Consider the following 22,732-nt stretch of genomic DNA (forward strand, 5'->3'; position numbering starts at 1 on the left):
CCTCACCCGAAAGCTTCCAGCCCCCTGTCCCAGTCCGGGTCTGGCCAGGAAGAGAAAGTCCATTTGCCCTCCGTGCCTGATGCACCCGATAACATCACCGTGCCTCCTGGCGAAGCAACCCGCAGATGGCAGCGCTGGCCCCATTTCACAGGCCCTTAGACTGAGGCTCGCAGAATTGAACACACGCCCTCAGATCACCCAGGAGGGCAGGTGGGCCTCAATTCTCCAAAGCCTGACTGCAACCTCAGGTCGGCCCAGGAAGTGGGAGGAACTTAACGTTTATTGAGTGCCTACTACATGCCCTATCAGATGTCTCCACAGCAACGCTGGAGGGCAGGGATGATTTTTATCGCTGCCCTGTGACGGAAGAGGGGAAGTTACGCTGGGGAGGGCCAGCTAGGAACCCCAGACCCGGCCAGCGCCAGGCGGTCAGGGGAGATTCGAACCCACCACCGCTGGCGCGCACTTACCCCACCCACGCCTGGCGGCCAAAGTCCTGGAAACTGCGGAGAAGCCGAAGACGCCTGCGGAAAGTTGGGGACGGTATGGCGAAGAAGACGGGCGAGGAGGGCGGCGAACGTGGGCGGCGGGGAGCGCGCGGGGTCGGTGGTTCAGGCAGGAACGCCTCGTCCTCGGCAGCCGCCACCGCCGGGAAGGCCGCCAGCTGCAGTTCGGCGATGCGGCCCAGGCCTCGCGGCCGCGCCATAACCACAGGGGGCGCGGGGCGGCCCGCCTCGGCGGGCGCTGGGGAGCTGCGCCGCCCGCCAGCCCCGCGCAGCCCACGCAGGCCGGCCGCCCAGCCCTGGGGCACCCCGCCCGGCCGCCTCGGCCCTTCCGGCTTCGCTCTGGGGCCGCCCCTGGGGCGGAGCGGGACCCAGGCGCCCACACGGCTGCGGCGAGGCACCCCTCAGACCGCAGGGGCACCCGCAGTCCCCTTGAGGTCCTTACAATCACCGGAAGCGTCTCTACAAACATCTGGGGTGCCCCCCAGATCCCTGGGGTGCTCTCACAAACCACTATGACTCTCACAAACCCCAATGGCGTCCCCAAAGTCCCTTAGCTGTCACCACAGTCCCTCAGATGTCCCCACAATTCCAGGGAGTGTCCTAGCTATCCCTGAGGTGTCCCCCACAGAATCCAGAGGTGCCTCCCCAAATCCAAGAGTTCCCCCCAAAAGCCAGAGGTGCTCTGAGAGGCCTGGTAGACTCTGGGACAATCCCTTAGCTTCCCAAATGTCCCCACTAGTGTCCTCATTATTACTGATATATTCCCACAAAACCCAGGGGCAACCCAAGACTCTCAGGATGCACCTGCAAATGAAACTCAGTCAGAACCCAGGATCATCACCAAGTTTCCTCAGATGTCCCCCAAATCTCTTAAAGTACCCCCACAGTCAGGCAGAGATTCCCAGAGCACCCCTAGAATTTCTCATAGCCACAGAGTATTCCCACAGACCACATGAAGGCCCCCTGAATTCTAGGATCCCTCACAGATCCTAAGAATTCTTCCGCAGCTCCTCAGAGGTCCCCCAATTCCCGAGTGGCTCCAAAGCATCCCTGAGATGGCCCCACAAGTTCAGAGACACCAACATAACCTCAGAGGTATCTTCAGACTCAAGGGGTATTCCCATAAACATGTAGCTGCCCCCCAAATCCTAGGGTCCCCTACAGACCCCAGGGGCACAATTAGATTCCTCCACAGTTCCCAAGACAGTCCTATAACCCTAGGCTACCTTCTGGAACCAATCCTTGGGGACAGCTCCACAATGTCCCCCACAGCTTCTGCAACATGCCTTATAACTCCGAGATATCCCTAGACACTCCTGAGATCTAACCCCAGTCCCGCCACCCCTAGAATCTCTGAAGCATCTTAGAATAGGGGCCCTCCACAGCTCATGAGGTGGCCCCAAGAAACCGACCTCCCCTGGGCAGAGCAGTACAAGCAGACAGGGACTTTCTGGAGCCCCTGCATGTCCAGTCACTGTGACTCTGGGGGAGGGGGCATGGGATCCCCTATCACAGAGGAAGAAAGGGAGACTGAGGAGGTGAAGATTCTAGAACAAAGCCGGCCAGCTGGATATAATTCCAGAGACTACCCCAAACTGTCTGTGGCTCCTTGGGGTTAGGAAGTGGGAGAAGCTTGTTTTAAATAAGAAAAATGGAGCGACTCTCTATTTTAGGACCTTGCCTCTGTAAATACCTTTCTCTCTCTCCTTGTGGGCTCTGTCATCATGGGCCCCCGAACTGGCTGGCCTAGGCTTGAGTCTGGCCTCCGGCGCTTCTTAGTCATTTGACTTTGGGCCAGTCACTTCATTTCACCGAGCCTCAGTTTTCCCACCTGTGAAATTGGCATAATACTACGCACCTCATGGACGGACATGTTAAAAAGGGGGGGGGGTCAGAAAAGCATTTGGACGCAGTAAAGTACTCACTGAATATTAGCTATGATTATCTGACAAAATATTTTCTGGAGAGTTTATAATGTGCAAGCCACTATACTAGCCAGAGCATACAGATGAAGATGAAGATGGTGACGGTGATAGCAGCAAACCTGCTGCTGAACATTCAGCGCCTCTAGCTCTGATTCTCTTTTAATCCCCACCAAATATCTGCAAAGGGACATAGTGTTGTCCCTCTTTTACAGATGGGAAGACTGAGTCTTGATGAAAAACAACCTGCTCAAGGTCACATAGCCAAAGAGTGTCTGAGCCAGGCTCTCGACCAGCGTGGCCACCCTTTATTTCATTATCCCCTCCCTGCCCAGAGGAATAGCCTGCGGAGACGGTCCCAAATTGCCTTCTCTATGAAACGTTACAGCCACTGACACACAGGCGTACCTCAGAGATTCCGCAGGTTCGGTTCCAGGCCGTTGCAGTCAAGTGAGCATCCCAACAAAGCGAGCCAAATGAATTCTGTGGTTTCCCGGTGCCCGTAAAAGCCATGTTTACACGACACCGTAGTCCTACTAAGTGTGCAATAGCATTATGCCTAAAAAAGTGTACGTACCTTAATTTAAAAACGCTTTATTGCTAAAAAAAAAAAACCAAAAACCAAAAAACAAAAAACCACTGACCACCATCTGAGTTTTCAGCAAGTTGTACTGTTCCAGTGTGATCGTGACATTGCAATGAGGCTGTCCCATCTTCAGGCTCGGCGCCTAATTCCGCTCCTCACTGTTCCGACCACACGGGCAGGTACTTCCTCCCTGGAAGTCTAGAAAGCCCTACCCAAGTCATCCATGAGGGTGGGGATCCACTTCTTCCAAACTCCTGCTCCAGTTGACATTGTGACCCCTTCCCAAGAGTCAGAATGTCCAGAACAGCATCAAGCACAGTGAGTCCTTTCCAAAAGGTTCTCAATTTCTTTTGGCCAGACACATCAGAGGAGTCACGGTCTACGGCAGCTATGGCTTTATGAAATGTGCTTCTTAAATAATAAGACGTGATAGTCAAAATGACTCCTTAATCCCCAGGCTGCAGAATGGATGTGGTATCAACAGGCATGAAAACATTAATTTCATTGTCCATCGCCATCAGAGCATGCCGGCAGCCGGGCACAGTGTCAGTCAACAGTCATATTTTGAACGCAATCCTTTTTTTTTTTTTTAGAAGTAGGTCTCAACAGTGGGTTTAAAATATCCAGTAAACCATGTTGCAAACCGATGTGCTGTCATCCAGGCTTCGCTGTTCCGTTTACCCAGCAGACTAGATAAGTGTAGCCTAATTCTTTTTTTTTTTTTTTAAGATTTTATTTATTTATTTGAGAGACAGAGAAAGCAGGAGCAGAGAGCAGCAGAGGGAGAGGGAGAAGCAAGCTTCCTTCTGAGCAGGGAGCCTGATGTGGGACTCCATCCCAGGATGCTGGGATCATGACCTGAGCCGAAGGCAGAAGCTTTAACCCACTGAGCTACCCAGGCGCCCCTAGCCTAATTCTTAAGGGCCCCAGGATTTTCCAGGATGGCAAGTGAGCCCTGGCTTTCACTTAAAGTCACGAGCTGCACTGGCCCCTAACAAGAGAGACGCAGCCTGATCTTTGAAGCCAGGCGTTGACCTTTGCTCTCTAGCTATGAAAGTCCTAGATGGCATCTTCCAATAATGGAAGGCTGCTCTGTCTACACTGAACGTGTGTTTAGTGTGGCCGCCTTCATTCATCATCTTAGCTCGAGCTTCTGGATAACTTGGTGCGGCTTCTAGATCAGCACCTTGTACTCACGTAATAGAGTGGCTCCTTTCCTTCAAGCTCAGGAACCGACCTCCGCTAGCTTCGAACTTGGCTTTGGCAGCCTCCTCACCTTCCTCAGCCTCCACAGAACTGAAGAGAGTGAGGGCCTCCTTCTGGATGAGGCTTTGGCTTACAGGAGTGTTGTGGCGGCTTTGGTCCTCTATCTAGACCACTCAACTTTCTCCAAATCAACAATAACGCCATTTTGCTTTCTTATTCCTGTGTTCGCTGGAGCGGCACCTTCAGTTTCCTTCCAGGCTTTTCCTTTGCCTTCCCAACTTGGCTCGCTGGTCTAAGGGGCCTACCTTTCCACCTGTCTCAGCTTCCAACATGCCTTCCTCATTAAGCTCAGTCAATTCTGGCTTTTGATTGGCAGTGAGGGATGTGCCGACTCTTCCTTTCACTTGAACACTTAAAAGCCATCAAGGTGCCTAATGTCAATATTGCTGTGTCTTAGGGAATAGGGAGGTGCAGGTTGCCTGAGTGGCTCAGTGGGTTAAAGCCGCATGCCTTTGGCTCAGGTCATGATCTCAGGGTCCTGGGATCGAGCCCCATATCAGGCTCTCTGCCCGGCGGGGAGCCTGCTTCTGCCTCTCCACCTATTTGTGATCTCTCTCTCTCTCTGTCAAATAAATAAAATCTTTAAAAAAAAAAAATTGGAAGGCACAAGGAAAGGGAGAGTAGGGGGAGAAAACATCGGTGGAGCGGTCAGAACACACACACAACACTCACGGATTTCGTGTGTCGACTTATAGGGGCCCAGTCTGTGGTGTCCCCAAAATGATTACACTGTCACAACAAGATGATCACATGTGCCTATAATAAAAATAACGAAAAAGTTTGAAAATCTGCCAGAACTACAAAAAATGTGACACACAGGGGCGCCTGGGTGGCTCAGTGGGTTGAGCCTCTGCCTTGGGGTCAGGTCATGATCTCGGGGTCCTGGGATCGAGCCCTGCATCGGGCTCTCTACTCAGCAGGGAGCCTGCTTCCCCCTTTCTTTCTGCCTGCCTCTCCGCCTACTTGTGATCTCTCTCTCTCTCTGTCAAATAAATAAATAAAAATAAAAATATATATTTTTTAAAAATGTGGCACACAGAAACAGAGTGAGCACATGCTGTTGGGAAAATGGCGCTGAGGGACTTGTCCAACGCAGAGTCTCCACAGACCTTCAATCTATAAAAAATCCAGTCTCTGCAAAGCATCGTGAAGAGAGGTATGCCTGTATTGTATGCCTATTTACATATTATGTGAATATTTGGGCTTTATACGTAAATGTAAGGTTTGTTGTTTTTTTCCTTACACATCTACCCATCAATGTTCGCTTCCTTGGAAGTGATATCTGCTCTCTGGGAATGCAGGGTTTCCCAATCTTGGCAACTGTTGACATCTAGGGCCAGGTAATTCTCTATCTACTAGTAACTAGAAGCACCCCTCAATCATGAAACCAAAATGTCTCCAGGCTTTGCCACATGTTCCCTAGAGGCCAGAATGGCCCTCAGGTGAAATCTCCTGGTCTTGGGGCGCCTGGGTGGCTCAGTGGGTTAAAGCTTTTGCCTTCGGCTCAGGTTATGATCCCAGGGCCCCGGGATCGAGTCCCACATCGGGCTCTCAGCTCAGCAGGAAGCCTGCTTTTCTCTCCCTCTCTCTCTCTGCCTGCTGCTATGCCTACTTGTGAGCTCTTTCTCTCTCACTCTCTGTCAAATAAATAAATAAAATCTTAACAAACAAAAAAAAAGAAGCAGAAGAAAACTCCTTGTTAAGACCCTTTGCGCTAACCATCAGGACCCCTTGGTCCAGCTACAACCAGAAAGGAAGAGCTTTCTTACTGACCTGCCCTCGGGCTTCCTTCCATTGTTTTGCTGACTCTTTAGGTCAGACTTTGGAAATAAGGTCCTGAAGAGGCCCATTTCAGAGATGAGGAAACCTGAGGCCCAGGAAGGGGAAGTGACATGGTCAGGGTCACCCCGCCTGGAAAAAACAGAGCTGGAGGATGAGCCCAGTTGTCTGACTCCCAAGACTGGGATTTTAGCCACTAGGCTACACAGGCCCTTCATGGTTCAGTCTCCTTCCAGCTCAGTGACCTCTATTCCGATTCCTAGAAAGTCAGAGAGAAACTAAGGCCTAAAGCCAATCCCCCCATAGGCCCTGAAGCCCTGAACGAGCTGCCCTTTCGCCTCCCCGCCTCCTTTCCTTCCACTCGCCTCTGGTTCACGGTTGCCACACTTGCCTCTAACGTAACAGACACGTTCCTACCCCAGAACCTTTGAACTGGCTGTTCCCTCTGCTTGTCACCTTTTTTCCTCAGGCCCACTTAGCCTCCAGGGTCACTTCACTTAGGTTTGTACTAAAATGTCACCTCCTCAGAGAGCCCTTCCCTAATCCCAGGGTCCCTCTTTGCTTCCTGTCCCATGTGTCACCCTCTGGAATTATCATATGCCTTTACCTATTACTTCTTCCTCATCCTCTGGCCTGAGAACTCCAGGACAGAGGGACTGGGTGGCGGGGGGGGGACGCGGGGGGGGGGTGTCTGGCTCATTCTTTGCCACAGCCTGAAGATGCTCAATTACCGTCTGTGGCATGAATGGCCCTGTTCCAGATGAGGAAAATGAGGCTCGAGCAGGTGAATCCTCTCCCCAGGTCATAGAGCAAGTCAAGGGCAAAGGCAGGATTTGAGCTCTAACTCAGGAGCGAAGACGATGGGCTCAGATGCCCCCTGAAACTCTGTCCTCACTCTGTCAGTCTGCAGTTCCCTCGGGCCCAAAGCCGGACCTGCAACCCAGAGGAACCCTGCAGTTAGTCTGTGACTGGTAAAGTTGGGGGGCACCCCAGCAGCCAGGGCCCAGGATTGTGGTTTGGAGGACACCCCCTTCTGTGGGCAGGTGTCAGAGAGATGTGCTTTGCAGAAGTGCAGATCTCAAAACTCCAGCTCCTGGTTTGCTCAGCCCCAACGTCAGCCCTTGGAGCCTTACCGCAGCCCTGGGGGTGGGCAGATCTTATGCCCATGCAGTAAGAACACTGAGGCTCACGGAGGCATGACCAAGGGCTCCTGGTCCCACAGAGACTCCGGGGGCAGGGCTAGAATCTGATGCTCACCCACCAGTCTGGAGTCCAGGAGACCTGGGTGTTTACCCCAACTCTCTGTGCGACCTTGGGCAAGTCACTTCTCACTTCTCTGCTGGGCAGGAATGGTGAGCCAAAGACACTGGGAGTTAACACGCAGGTTGGTGCTGGGAGGCCCTGGCACAGGCAGGGGCAGGGCCAAGCGCCGAGGTGAGCCGGGAACTCCGAGTCCGCAACTTTTCTGCCAAGTTCCTCTGCCTCCACCAAGCGGCCGTCCCCCCTGCGCCCGTCTGGACAGGAGAGACGCCTGGTCCCTGCCCGGGGAAGGCGAGGGCCTCACCCGCAGTCTGCGGTCAGCCGACCTGGCGCCCACTCTCCAAGGCGCTCGATATGCATGAAATAATAACCTGGGGCCGGTAGTGGCGGTGGCCGTGACTTTGCTCTCCTCGGGGACTAGAGCCTCACAGGCACGTCCCGACTCCGAACGCACACTCAGCCTGTGCCTTTTTCGTCGCCCAGCAGAGGGCGCGCGGAGGGACCCGTTCCCAGGGCACCGCCAGGGATAAGGGAGAGCCAGAGAGGAGGGGAGGCGAGGACCCAAGTGGAGACAGAGGCCACGGGCCAGAGAGACACCCCAGTCCAGCTGCCTCCACCCCTTCCCGGGGCTCGGCAGTGCCTCTCACGGTGGGAAGAATTTGGAGGTACAGAGGGGCACAGGGCATAGGGGTCCGTATGTTGGCCCTGCCCCCAACTTAGGCAAGCCCTCCTCTCCCCGCCCCCACTACCACCGGAGTCTTTCTCTTCCTCCAGCTCCATCTGCCTCTTGACAGATCGTGGTGGTGCCGTGACTCAGCCCCGCAGGGCGCCAGGAGCACAGGCTCATACATCCCCAGGTCTGGAGGGGGGTTGTGGATGCCATCTCAGATGGAGGGCAGTGCCCTCTCTCTGGGGGTTCCTGTGACTCAAGTCTAGGGCTGTCTGGATCCCCTTTTTGGTGGCTGCAAGAACTGCAACGTGGGTAGCCCTGGAACGCCCTGTGTGCGCTCAGAGAGCCCCCTTTCTGGAGAAACAGGCTGGCAGAAAGCCCATTCTAAGAAGCAAGGTTCCCACTGGAGGCCTTTCAGTTCCCCCTTCCTCCTTCTGCCTAAGGGTGGGGGGAGGCCGCTGGCACCCATGCCTTCCCTCTGGCCACAGGCGCTGGAGGCTACGCAGGCCCCGGGTGAAACAGAAACCTGAGCCCTGCCGGGATGTGGTTGAGGTTCCCGTTTTTAATTCCCAACCTGGCGGAGCAGGGTCTGCTCAAACCCCAGCTCCTCTCCTGAGTCCAGGTCCCTGAGTGACTATCTACTGAGCACTCGCTGTCTTAGGTCCTTTACACACATCCCCAATCTCACAACTCTCAAACAACCCCCCACCAACAGAGCAGTACCAACAGCCCCGCTTCACAGATAGGGGAAACCGAGGCCCAGAGAGGGCAAGACCCTTGTGCCAGGACTTAAGGCATCAGAGAGGTGCTGGGATCTCAGCTTTGCCATTTCCTGCTTGTGTGGGCTTGGGCATGAAGGAGAGCCTTTGCTCCTTTGGGCCTCAGTCTGTCCAACAGGAATACCACCCCAGGCACTGGAGACGAAGACATGTGGAAAAGTCCCCGGCACGGAGCCGAGAGTGAGCCATTAAGAGATGGATACCACCAAGAGAATGACGATCATTACCACTAAGCCACTGTCCCCTGAGAGTGCCCAAACACCAGGGTAGGGGGAGTCCCTGGGGTCTTAAAAAGGAAGAGGACCCAGTCTCGAATGCACCCCTCACGCCTTCACTGGTCTCTCAGGATAGTGACCTGAGCCAGTTTGGCGGGCAGCCCCCGGTCTTGGCATTTCCTGTTGATTTCAGCTTTTGTTTTCCTTCAGCTTCTCTCCAGTTCCCTTTGGGAATTCTCAGGCTATGTGTGCTGGGCCCAAGACACTTGCTTCCTGCCTGGGGGCAGGGGTGCCGGGGCTGGGTATGTTTCCAATGAGAGTAGGTGGGGTGTTTGGGGGGGAGGTGTAGGGCCTGCTGGAAGGCTCCAGAGAGAGTTAGAATTGTAGGGTCACAGCCTAGAGAGGACTCCCCCAGAACTCCAGGGGTGAGAGGCCTGAATCTGACCATCTTAGAGATGTCCCAAGCAGAGGGGCACCCGTGGGGGTCAGACACAGCACACAGGCGAAGCTGTCAGTCACCCAGAGTCAGACCCCCGAGCACAACTAGAGTCCACACTGTAGCCAAGAACACCAGGTGGTTAGAGCACAGGAGGGCAGGCGGATGGGAGCACACCCCAGAACTCAGAGGACTCCTCGGCTCAGGGGACGGAGGCGGCAGAGAGCATGTCCATCTTAGTCAGTATCCCTGGGAGCTCGGACAGTCCAGCTGACACGATCACACGGTCCCAGGGCCACCATCACTGCCTCCCAGGAATGCCTACTGTCACAATATGTGCCTCAAGAGCACACGCAATCACTGTCACAATTGCTTTCCCCGAAGCATACACTGTCACATCCTCATGGTCCTGGGAGCTCAGGGGGTCCTACCGTCACAATTCCTGTGACCCTAAGTACACAAGTCACACAGTCACTAGTCACTGTCCTGGAAGCACGCCATGTATCACAACCACACTGTCCCGAAGCACACACACGGTCGTGCTGTCACAGTCATGGTCTCGGGAGCACATATGGTTCCACTGCCATAATCACTGTCCCTTGAGCACACATAATCCTATGTCACAGTCGCAGGTCTCCAGAAGCCCAGGCAGCGCCTATAGCTAAGACACAGCTAGTAGTACCCCAACAGCTGGAGCCAACCCCGGTCAGGGAGAGGATGCCATCGAACCAGCCTGACACCTGCCCTCACTGACAGTGTCCCCTGGGGGAGGCAGGGAATCCCTTACTACCCTGTGCTGGGACCATGCACTCTACGGCCGTCCCTCCCTCTGGTGAGCTACTGAACCCTAACACTCCTGTCCTGAGAGGGAGCTCCAACGCAGCACACAGGCCCCCAACACGGGGTTCCCCTAAGAGGCTCCCTCTGGATTTCTGACCCCAGCTGCTTCAGGGCGAGTCCCCAAATGCTCCCCCGCACCCTATAGAGTCCTCCACCTCCTCAGGGGACTCCAAGAGGCCCTCAGCCTGGAGGAAACATTGTGATCTCAGCAGGCGCCCCCTACAGTGCCCTCTAGGAAACAGTACAGTGCCCCCCAGGAAAGTCCCTTCAACTACCCAGCCTAGCCACCGTCCTGCGCTGGCATCAACTAAGGTTCACGCTGCCAAAGCTGCAGCCCTCAACCAAGACATCCTTAATACTACACGCAGCATGGCGCCCCCTAAGTCGACCCCAGGACCGGCTTCAGCAGGAAGGGTACTCGTGTACAGCGCATCACCAGGGCCGCGTCCCGGACGCCCCCCACAGTAGAACTCCCCCTCCTCTCCACACCCCCGCGAGTCACTCGGACTCCACCCGCAGCGCAGCGCCCCCTGCGGTCAGCGGGGCGAGTTGCGTCCTCTCTGCGCGCCTATCCGCTCCACGCGCGTCCGCCGCCCGGAGTCTTACCGCCTGCAGCTGCCTCCGCTCGCGCCGCCGCTGCCGGTGCCGGTACCGTGGAAGGACGAGGGCCAGGACATGCGGGAAGTGCGCAGGCCGGGCCGGTCGCCGGTGTCCACGGCGTCGGCGCGCTCTATGGGCCGGTGTGGCGACCGCTCGGGCTCTGCGCGCTCCGCGCTGTCGGAGTAGCCGCGCTGCTGGATACGAATGGGGGTCCGCGGCTGCCGCCACAGGTGCTGGGGGGGCGGCTTCAGGGTGGCCTGGCCCTCCCGGGGCCCGGGCAGAGACAGAGACAGGCTCCTCTCCGAGGGGGCTGCCGGGGGCTCCATGGCGCTGGCCCCCTACTGCGTCCCGGGGGGCCCCGGCCTCTCCAAGCTGCACCCTGCTCAGCGGCGCGCTAGCCGACGCGTCCGAGGCCCCGCGGGTGCGCCCGGCCTCGGTGGGGCCATGGCGCCCCGGGGACAGACCCGGGGGCGCTACGGGCCGGTCGCCCCCGGGCCGGGCGCCGCGGCTTTCAGTCGGCGGCTGGCGCTCTGCTCCGCGCCCGGCAGCGCTCTCCGCGCTCGGCACCCCGCTCCGCGCCAGCCCCGGCTCCTCCGCCCCGTCCCGCCCCTCCCCGCCCCCCGCCCGCCGCTCTGTCAGCGCCGCCCCCCTCCTCCTCCTCCGTCCCGGCCAGTGGGGGGCAGCCACCCAAGGAGGGGGGCCCCTCCCTGCCCACGCAGAGCCCCGCTCCCGGAGGGGAGGGGGCGCCGGAACTCGGCTCTCTCCGGAGCGCCCTGCCTAGCCGCGGCGTGCACGGGAAAGAAGGAGTTAAACGGTTAATCCGATCAGGAGGAAGACACCCGACTGGTTGCCGGTGTGTCAGTCAGTCCGTCCATCATGGCGGGGGCGGAGCCCTATGCTGGCGTGTCCTCGCCGCTACCCCTGGCCGGGGGGAGAGTGTGGGGAGTGGTCCCGGCGCCGCCAGTGCGGTCTCTGAGGCTGGCAGCGGCGATGTTCCGGGATTCTCCTGTTGGTGGGTCGGAAGATGGTGATGATGTGCGCCCTGGGCGGGATGGGCGTGCACGTGGCCCCTTCCGAGGGTTGTCTGTGTTTTTGGTGTCGGCTGGAAGTGTGTGTGCGCACGTGGTTGGCTGCTGCGGTCTGCCTGTTTCTCTGGATTTCGCTGTGTGTGTATCAGTGTGTCTGTGGGTGAACGATGTGTGCGCACGTGTGCTGCTTGTTTGGAGGGTGTGCGCCGCTGTGGGGTCTGTTCTGGTGACCTGGGGCTGTGCATGTGTACCCACGCGTTTGGGTGTGTGTTGTGGTCGGTCCGTGCTTGCCGAGTTGTGCAGGCAATTCAGCCTCGGCTGTTTTACTGTGGTGATTGAGGGAGTCTGCATGCGTTGGTGTGTGTGTGTGGTCCGCCCGAGGGCCGCTTTGGGGTGTTTCTGGGGTGTGTCCCTTTGGTTCCCGTGTGGCTCCAGGAGGACACCCCGGCTGCCCGCCCACCGCTCTGTGTATCACTGCCTCTTTTAAAGCGCTTCTACAGGAGGTAAACTGAGGCAGGTCTCCCGCAGCCGCGAGATGCACCCCCATGCCCTTTTCAGGCGAGTAAACAGCCGAGCCTCCTCCCTGCGGCCCCCGCCGGCAGAGCCCCCCTTCCGGCACCTAAATCGGGAGTCGCCGTGACTCACGCTCCCGCCTCCCCCAGCGCCGCGCCGAGCGAGCGAGCGAGCAGAGAGCGAGCGGGATCCGAGCGCCACCCTCCCCCCATCTCTGCCGCCCGGGCCGCGACGGAGCCCTGGCGGTAGCCGGGCTGGGAGCGCAATCTCCCGGGTGTCCCCCCTCCGGGGCCCACGCGCTCTCGGACGCTAAACGGCTTGGGTGCGCGTCCCCGGAACCAGGTCCCTGCCCCCGCGAGTCCCCCTCACGGACTCCCCAGGGCAGGCCGTGCCGTCTGCCACCGCCCTCCTCCCGCGCCCCCCCACCAGCACTGTTATTATAAAAAAAAAAAAAAAAAAAAAGCGGCCGTCTCCAACCCCCACAGCCGCTTTTCTCCCAGCCCGAGGGGGCTCCGGGCGTGGGCGAACGCCGAGCAAGAACCCGCCCCGCATTAGCAGCCGCGGGGTATCCCAGAAGCCAGAACTGTGTCTTCCGCTTCTCTCGGGGACCCTCCCCCAACAGTATATAGTCAAAACGGCTTCTAGGGGATTGGCAAGGGCTGCCAGTCCTCTCCAGATCATTTGAGGGTCCTGGGCTGCGCCAAATTCTTGGGGCCTGGAGGCTGTAGCGTTGGCCGGAGCTATCAGTGGGTAACTACGGATCAGGGTGGAGGTGGGGGGGCTGTGAACCACGAGGGGGGGGGCGGTTTGCAGAAGGGCGGAAGGCAGTGGGCTAAGGCTGGTGTTTGGAGCTCTGCTCTGAATCCGGGTTAGACAAGGCTGGACCTGAACCTGGCAGAGGGTAGAAGGATGATTGGGGTTGGGGGGTGGGGGGGGGAGTTGGAGGGAGATACATTAGACCCAGGGAGGAGGGATAATGGTCACTTCCTTCCCCCATCTGGAAATGAAGCATTAGCTCATGACCCAAGCAGAGAGACCCTGGAGATCTCCAACTGAGTAGATAAGGGGATGGCAAGATTGAGGCTGCAGACCACAGTGGCCTGGGGAGGGCCATAGGGTCAGGGGCCTGGCCAGCAGCCAGGGCAAGCTCAATTGTCCAGCTTTTGAATTCATCCTCTGCCAAGATAGGGGCTGAAGTGCCCTCAGAGGACCCCAGATGAGAAAGAGCAAGGGGCTCACACATACCTCTTACATCTCCTCCCAAGAGAAAGAAAATGCCAGTCCGGCCCTCCACCAGGGTCTCACCATCCTCTTTAAGGCCTGGAGGAAAGTGTATCCTCCCACGCAGCTGACAGGTGGGAGCCCCACTGCCTAATCTGCCCCAGCTCTCTGTGGGGGCATGATGGGACTGGAGGACTGAAACCCTTTCCACAGGCCTGCCTCTTGCTGACTCAGGGAGTTGCAAAATGGAAGAAGGGATTCCTAGAGGCAAGGGGCACCCTGGGGAAGGGGCGGCACAGCCGGACCCACAGGGGTCCAGAAATTTCAGCTGACTTTGTGAAAAGCCAGGGGCCTGGAACATGGAAACAGCTGGTGGCTGGACCTAACTCCGGGCCATGAATCTCCATCCCACCTCCCAGCCTGGTCCCCTCCTATGTACCTGTCAGCCTGGGTGATGGAAATCCGCGGAGGGACCAGCAGTGGCAGCGTGGTGGGCCTTGGCGGCACTGGGATCCCAGGGTCTGAGGGCTCAGTCTCCGCCCAGCCCAGGCCAGGACCCGTGGAAAGTCGACGGCGAGGGCGCCGGAGGTCTGCCCCCAGCATGCTGGCGCTGGTGGGCTCTGGGGTCTCCCACAGCCTCTGAGGAGGGACAAGGACAGGATAGGGGCATGGCCGGTCTAGGCTGCTCTGAGCCCCTCCCTCCAATAACACCCTTCCCTAGCCACCTGAGAAAATGGCTCTTGGGGCCATAGACTCCTCGTGTCCCCCTCACATCTTAGCCACTCGCTGATCCCTCCCACAAAGGGCGCTTTCCCACGCCTTCTCAGCCATAATTCTTACAGGGCTTCCTTTTGATGTTCCTGCCCTGGGGCTCTGGACCCTCATGCCTGTACACTGTGTGCCTCGCTGTGAAACCCCACTAACATATCCCCACCGGGCACACCTACGAGGCCCGACCTAGCCTTCCTGTCTGTGGCCCCTGCCCCCCATCTTAGACCCTCAAGACCTTACCCCCAGCACCCCTTCTTCACCCTACAACTCACTCCCCACATGGGAAGCCCCTTGGAAGCCCCTGCGTTCTGTCCCGGGCCTGAGAGCCTCTTGGTCTAGGCAGCTGGAAAATTATGGAATCGAGGGAGTAAACTGAGGCACAAGGCGACGACACTCCTCAGATTTGGTAACGTGAAGCCACACTTAGTGAACAGCCATAGTCACAAGAGGGCGCCCGTCTCCCCCGCGGCCCAAGCCCCGCCCCCAGCCCGGGCCCCGCCTCTCGCACCTCGTCCCCTGTCCCGGCCACCGACAGAACACTGCGACTCCTCTTCATCCCGCCAACCTAGCGCGCCGCTGGGGCTGCGAGGGTCATGTCCTCCCCGGCCAGCGGCTCCTGAAGCACCAAGCCAAAGACATCTGCCGTTAGTGCCCCGGGGCTCCCCCTGCCGGCGGAGTCCGAATCCTACCCTCCCTCGTTAGTTTTCTCTCCCGTGGCGTGACGTCAGCGGGTGGCTGACGCACTGCCCCGGGGGGTGACGTCGCCTGCCCGTTGCCAGAGCGACAGCTGACGCACTGCTGGGGTCTGGACGGCGTCAATGCCCGGGATGGCCACTGGGGGGCCGGGAGCCTCGGGACCGGGTCGCCCCAGCCCCCACCCGTCCTCCCGCGGGGGCTTCCCCCGGCCTGGGGATCCCGCAGAGAAGACCGGGAGCTCCCAGAAGCGGCCGCGTGTGGCGCGTGGTCCGAGCCGGGGGCCGGAGGAAGCGTCTCCTCCGAGCTGTTGGGCTTTTATGCCTAAACCCGAAATAGCTCCGATGTGCGGGGGCCGGGCGCAGCGAGACGGCGGCTTGGGCACAGATGGGGGACGCACAAGCAGAGGCGCGCGGAGACAGACAGGGACGCGTGGAAATAGAAACAGACAGACAGGGACACAGACGCAGCTCCCGAGGATGAGTGCGCTCTGCCGGCGGCGATCCTTGCCTGAAAGCCTGGAGGAGGGGTAGGCTGGTTCACTTCACCTTCCCACCCACGTGAGGCTATTGCTGTGTGGCCATGGGTCAATGACAAGCTTTCTGAGCCTTGGTTTCTCCTCAATGAAATGGAATGATCATCCCTACAGGTTCCATGTGAGAATGAAATGAGATCATACCACACTGAATTCTCACAGGACAGTGTCTGGCACCCAGTAAGTGCTTAATACCACCAATATGTGAACCTGAGAGAGTCTGTTAGAACCCAATGGGGCACCTGGGTGGCTCAGTGGGTTGAGCCGCTGCCTTCGGCTCAGGTCATGATCTCTCGTCCCGGGATCGGGTCCCGCATCGGGCTCTCTGCTCGGCAGGGAGCCTGCTTCCTCCTCTCTCTCTCTCTGCCTGCCTCTCTGCCTGCTTGTGGTCTCTCTCTGTCAAATAAATAAATAGAATCTTAAAAAAAAAAAAAAAAAAAAGAACCCAAGATCATGTCCCTCCTCTGGCCAGAGCCCTCCACGGCTTTTACTTTCCTCAGAGGAAAAGTCGCAGTCCTCATGAGGAGGCCCATACAGTCCTGGCACAATGTGCCTGGTCACTTCGAAGTCCATACCTCTCACTCCCTCTCAGCTTCCGTTTTATCCACACTGGTCTCACCTGTTTCTGGACACAACAGGCACACTCTAGCCTCAGGGCCTTTGCACCTGCTGATCCTTCTGCCTGGAACTCTTCCCTTAAATATCCACAGGGTCCTCACATTCTTCGGGTCTTTGCTCACATCTCACCTTCTCAGACATTTTTCCTGGAGTGTCTCTCCACCTCACCCCTGTTTAATTGCTAGCTCTTCAGGACTCCCAATCCCTCTTATCCTGCTCTATTTTTCACAGGTCTTATCACCTGATAGCATTCTATGTGATTTATCTATTACACTTATTGTCTCTTCCCGCATTAGAATATCAACTGCAGGAGGGCAAGAATATTTTATGTTTTATTCCTTACCATATCCCCAGTGTGCCTAGAACTGAATCCAGAACATAGCAGGCTCTTAGTATTTGTTTGATGTCTAGTTATTATTTTGAGGACATAATAGCATAATTATAAAGTTCCTAGCAAGGTTTGCTACTATTTTACCCCCTACTATGGCTTTCATTTCTTTTTCTTGCCTTATTGCACTAACTAGCATTTCAGTTCCGTGTCAACCAATAGAAATGAATGTAAACATTATCTCACCAACCTCGGCAAGCATTGGACAGACAGCTGTTGAACAAATGGATGAATGTATAAAGATAGCTTAAAGGTCACCTCCACTTCTCAGCCAAACTGAGACAGTTCGTGTTCTGAGCCCCCACTGATGCTTATTTTGCCCCCATTAAAGCATTCCTCATTCTGAGTTGTAATTATCTGTATCAGTGGTACCCATTCATTACGGTCCCCCACACAGGGTCTCAACGGATGCTGAGCGAATGAAGGAATGAATAAGATAGACACGGGGGAAAGAAGCACCCCCCTCTCTCTGTATGAAGTCAGATACATGCACTGACAGCCCATGACAGGCAGAGAAACGGCCATGTAATAAGGGCCAGGCTCAGAGTCCAATATTACGCCAACAGGGGTGCCTGGGTGGCTTAGTCAGGTTTGCGCCTGACTCTTGATTTTCACTCAGGTCATGATCTCAGGATCCTGAGATCGAGACCCACACTGGACATGGAGCCTGCTTAAGATTCTCTCTCTCCCTCTTCTTCTCCCCCACTCCCAACCCCCACCTCCACACGGCATGGTTGCAAACTCTCTCTCTCTCAAAAAAAAATTACATTGACAGGCTTGCATTCAAATCCTAGCTCTGCCATTTATTAGCTGTATGTTCTTGGGCAAGTCACCCAGCCTCTCTGAGCCTCGGTTTCCTTATCTGTAAAGTAGGAATGATAATCATACTTATCTGAGGGCGTTGCCTGTGAGGTTCTAAGCAACATGTCTGGTTCATGGTGGGTGATCACAAAACGGGGAGCCACCATCCCAGTAATAATAGCAATTACCATCATTATTGACTCACAGACATGGAAGACAGCAACACCTTCACAGAAACCTCACCTCTGCCCATTCTCCCCCTAGACTCACCAGCTCAGCCACTGTTCTGCAGACATCAGGCATATTCAGACCTCAGGGCCTTTGTACTTGACCAAAAACACCAGATTTGGATATCCTGTGTTCCTCCCCACTCCTCCTGATTGCCTTGACTCTGCTTTTAGACTTATAACATTCTAGGGGCGCCTGGGTGGTTCAGTGGGTTAAAGCCTCTGCCTTCAGTTCAAGTCATGATCCTAGGGTCCTGGGATCAAGCCCTGCATTGGAGGGGTCTTTCCTCAGGAGGGAGCCTGCTTCCCCCCCACACCTGCCTCTCTGCCTACTTGTGATTTCTGTCAAATAAATAAATAAAATCTTTTTTAAAAATAGACTTATAACATTCTAACGAGATAAAGAATGTAACTACTATTTTTATCAGCTGTTGCCCATCCTTTAATTAGGACACTGAGGTCTGGATGTTGATCTGTTCTGTCTCCAGCTGGCTCTCATATCCTAGGACAATGCTGGCATACAGCAGGCACTCAACCTATATCTCTTAAAAGAACGGATCAATCCAGTTGAAGCCCTTACCTCCTCAAACCTCTGCTCAAAGCAGCTCATTCTGGAGGGTTCCCTGATAGAGCTGCTTCCCTCCATCCCATTGGCCTCTCTCAGCTTTATCTTCCTCCTCAGCCATCATCATCCCTGACATAATGTACATTTACATCTCTGTCCACAGCCTGAGATCCACAAAGGGAGGGGATTTTTCAGTCTGGTTTTAGCTGTATTGAGAACCGGCTTCAAAGACCTGTGACCCGTACAATCACTTACAGCCCGGTGCTTGGAAGGTTGAATGCACTGTCCTTGTCTGAAATGCTTCCTTGCTTTGACCAAGGGCCCTGCATTTTTTTTCCCTTGCCCTGGGCTCTTCGAATCCTGTAGCCAGATCCCCAGAGTCTGGAGCAGCCCTGGATTTGCAGAATAAAGGAAGGAATGAAGGAGTGGATGGCCAGCAGAGCCCTGCAATCCAGGGAAGAGGGGCAGAGACACACACACCACCCACCACTGTCTGGACACCTGAGCACGTTTGCAGAAATCAGCCTTGGCAGAACCCCAGGCTTGGAAGGCAGGGCATCACGAACAGGCCTGAGTGCCCAAGGTAGTGGGGTGCCTCTAAGCCTGCCTTCCCCTCCCCTGGGCAGCAGGCAGGCTGGGGGGTGGGGTCCAGATGGCAGAGCACGCTGTTCTGGGCAACTGGCACCAGGCTCAGACGAGAGAAGAGAGAGGGGCTGCTTTCCTTACCCCAGCTTGTCAGTGGGATCAGCTAGCGGCCCAGCCTGGGAGCCCTTGGCCTGGCTGGACAAGAAAGCACCAGCTTCACCCAAGCCCACCACCCTCAGAAGTATGCTGGCCTAGATGGCCAAAAAGAGGGAAGGAGGCGAGGATAAAGGCCCTTATTCACACTTTGGCCCTGAGCATTCAGGCCTGAGAAGGAATCTTTACTAACTAGCTCTTTGCCTGGAGCTAAAGCAGGGCCAGGAAGGCTTGCCAGAGACCCCAGGGCCTTTGTACTTGCAGTTCTCTTTGACCCAGTTCTCGTGGATATGCAGGTATGTGCGCATGAGAGTATACACCGGTGCCGCCGAGCAGGTGGGACTTTGGGTGAGTCTATGAGCGCCGCACAGCTAAAACCAGACCATACCTGCAGGAGTATATAAATCCGTGGGACAGAACGAAAAATGGGACAGGGCGAAGCCACATCAGTCTATGAAAGACACTGGACGTGCCTCTTTGTGATTACAGAACGCGTATGCAGGAAGAGAGAACACATTCTTGTGGACACAGCAGGAGGCAGCATTTCACAGTAGTTAGGAATGCAGGTTCTGGGTTCAAATTTTTGCTCAGTCACTCACTAGCTCTGTGGCCTCAGGCATGTTATTTAGCTGTGCTGGCTCCCGCCCCCACATGGTGTTTGTTTAGTATGATTATGTCCATCTGGGTTTAAGGGCATGTGAGTGTGTGTGTGTGTTGTGTGTGTTTGAAGATGAATTCGACTCTTCCAGGAAGTCCTCCTGGATACCCAACTGGAAGTGGGCCCTTCCATTTTACTCTTTCTACACAGCCTTCTATTTCGATCACAGATCGCAGTCCTAATCATAATCTGTGGTTATATATTTATTTGTTTGCGTTGTTTCTTTTTCTGTCTTCTCCATTAGATAACACCTCTGTGGGAACGGAGATTTGTGTTCTGTTCCCGGCTATGTCCCCAGCACCAGGCATATAGTAGTGGATGCTGAATAAATGTTTGTGGAGTAGCTATTCATCACAGTAGGACTATGTCTGTGTGGTACAGACAGAGAGGCGGGAGCCGGCTGTGGATCATGGGTTCCTGGGGCGCCCTGTGCTCAAATCTGGTCTTGACTTTCTTCCTTTCCCCTTCCTTCAGTCACGCTCACCTGATGGGAGCGATGATACTCCATCAACTCCCTGTATTGCCTTTGACAAGCTCTTTCCACTGTTCCAGGTCTCGAGGACTCACTTGCCCCAACTGTACGATGGGAGGGAGGATGGATTGGTTCATGATAAACCTCCTTCCTGACCTAAAGTGCTATGAAAACAGTCTTAATCTAATACCCTCTCTAATTCAGTCAACATTTATCGAGCATCTACTGTGTACTAGGCACTGTTCTGGCCCAGCCCATATATAACGAGCTGAATGAAGTAAATGAGTAAGGTAGATACCAACCAGAAATCTTCCATCTGGCACACTCTTACCCCCCCGTCACCCTCTACGCCCTATTAGATTTTAGTCTCTACAGTCTGAATTCACCAGTGGGTTTTTCTCTCTTTACACCTGGATCTTGCTCCTGCACCCGCCTTAGGTACAACCACAGCAAACAGATGGCTCTTTTTGCTGGTGGCTATAGTCCCATTCCCTGGCTGCAGTGCTGGGGCACGTAGTTGACGCTTGGAAATATGTGTGAAATGAGCTAGGAAATCAATGACAGAGCAAAGGCAGGCTCACATGCATGACCTCAGGGAATCCTCGCTGTGGCTACCCACTTTGCAGATAAGGAAACTGAAGCTCAGGGAGGCAGAGCTGATGCCACTGGGGTCCCACCGCAGCTAAGTAATGTGTGGCTGTGGGATGCAGCAGAGAAAGCTTGGGTAGCCGCCCACCCCCACCTCACAGGTACCGGAGACTTAGCAGAAGATGCCCTGATGATGTCGCCAGGTCGGTGCAAAGCAACTCAGAGGGCTCTGTCTCAGCACCCAGCCGGACATGCTGTGCTGGCAGATTAGGAAAGTCTTGGCGCTGATGGGGAAGCTTCCGACGCCCTGTCCCCAATTTTGGGAGCTCGGGCTCCCGGGATCCCGTTTCACTGGGGCCGGTAAGCTCCCGGTCTCGGAAGCCAGGGAAATATCTCCGGAAACCCGGGAATCTCCGGCATCTGGGGTCCTCCCCGCACACCCACAGCCCGGAGGCTGCCCTGAAACCCTCAAAGGGCGTACTGGTGGGCCCTGGCTTTCTTGGGGAGCGGAGGAACCCCACAGCGTCCTGGTCCCCTCCCTCCGGGGTGCCAGGTCCCGGTTCCCAACCACAGCTCTCAGCCCGGAAGCTTACCTTGCAGAGGGGCTGGGGAGGGGATGCCCCGCCCTCTCCGGCCTGAGAGGCGGGAGGGGACAGGGGTGTCCAGACCCTTTGTTTGCTGTTGTGTGTGTGTATGTGTGTGTGCGCGGTTGTGAGACCCGCGGGGGTGTGGGTTCGTGCGCGCGCGTGCCCGGGGCCTTGACGGCCGCGGAGATGCTGGACTGCCTGGGCTGGAGCGGGAGGGGGAGGAGAGGGGGACTTCCCCCGCCCCCGCCCGCCCACTCGCGGGTTTGAAAGATGCAGGAGAGGGAGGGGAGACAGCGGGCGGGCGCTTTTGTCTGGATGGCCCCTCCTCTTCCCTGGACAGGGGAATCCCCCCATCTTGAGAACTTTAATCCATCCCCTCCAGCCCCCTTTCTCCGAACACGCTCTCGGGGGTAGTCTGGGAAAAAGCGCCTCTCACCCGAGGGGTCGGAGCGCCTCCTATCCCACCCACCCCCACCGAACGCCCTTTAATCGGAGATAATCCTGGCCCTGGGCTGCAACACGGCCTTTTATCCCAGTATCAAAACGAGGACTGGGATGCACGCAAGTGTGCCTCTGGGGTGGCCCAAGCTCGCAGTAATGGAGTCTTTAGAGCCCCGGCCGCGTAAGGGGGCTCGAGACCAAAGAGGAGGGGCTACGAACGATTCTAGAGTACCACCACGAGGAAAGCTTCCATCCGCACCTCCAAGATCCCCTTCCCGTCCCCCGGCAGCGCTGGGCTGGAGCACAGGCCTTTGACTAGACATTAGCGACACCCAGCGGCCACACGGGGAGACGTCACGGACAAGAGCCCGAGATCCCCAGACTGGAGTCGGGTGCCGGGGAATGGGGTGGGGGGTGGAGGTGGGGGTCCGAGTGATTTTAGAGGGGGCGTATGTGCGTGAATCTCCTCTTAGGAATGGCAGAGGATGGTGACGCGAGGGGGGGGCTGTGGCCCGAGCCAGGGAAACACTAGCGCCCAAGGCAGGACCACATCGTCCCCAACATCCAACCCCCCCAAGGGCAGGGCCATATCTCTCCTCCATTTAGACCTTCCCAGGGCAGGGTGCTGTACCCCTAGGATTGGGAAAATGCTCTGATCAGACACCCCTCCCAGGCGTGGGGTTAGGTCCTCTTCTCCGGGTGCCCGGGGAGAGGTCTTCCCGCTCAAGCCCGCCCCTGCAGTATGCTCGGGCTGACGTCACTGCGGCGTGATTGAAGGGGACAATCCCCGGCTTTAGTCTCGCCACCTGCCCCGCCCCTCGCGGCCGCCGCGAACGCCCACCGGGGGGGGGGGCAGCGGGAGATGAGGGGGGCTTGAAGTTGGAACGCCAGCCCGTATACCTCCAGCAGATGCCCCGCCGAGGTCCCGCGCCCCATGAGGCGGGGTCTTTGCGGGGACTCCCAGGGGCCGGAACACACGCGCCTGACCCTTTCAGACAAGCCGGGTCGCCACTGCCGCCACCGCGGTTA

The 22,732-nt window shown here is 56.6% G+C and overlaps 1 protein-coding gene across 3 annotated transcripts in view; it reads right to left on the reverse strand.

Annotated features, from left to right (window-relative positions):
• The window catches only part of PDE4A (phosphodiesterase 4A), a 53,088-nt gene extending 30,407 nt beyond the window's left edge, over positions 1 to 22,681 (reverse strand). The window contains exons 1-3 of one of the 3 annotated variants that reach the window (XM_013054156.2): positions 22,604 to 22,681; positions 14,901 to 15,008; positions 14,061 to 14,260 (exon numbers count right to left, since the gene is read on the reverse strand). In XM_013054156.2, the coding sequence (XP_012909610.1) occupies positions 14,061 to 14,260; positions 14,901 to 14,948 (248 nt within the window). In that variant the 5' untranslated portion in view covers positions 14,949 to 15,008; positions 22,604 to 22,681. Of the gene's footprint in view, positions 1 to 470; positions 783 to 10,865; positions 11,436 to 14,060; positions 14,261 to 14,900; positions 15,009 to 22,603 lie in introns of those variants that run through there. The other 2 variants (XM_013054154.2, XM_013054157.2) reach the window with 2 other exon arrangements.
• Between the last annotated feature and the right edge of the window lie 51 nt (positions 22,682 to 22,732).

This window comes from Mustela putorius, unplaced genomic scaffold (genome assembly GCF_011764305.1).
Source record: "Mustela putorius furo isolate JIRA1106 unplaced genomic scaffold, ASM1176430v1.1 tig00000095_pilon_pilon_pilon, whole genome shotgun sequence".
Taxonomy (NCBI): Eukaryota; Metazoa; Chordata; class Mammalia; order Carnivora; family Mustelidae; genus Mustela; species Mustela putorius.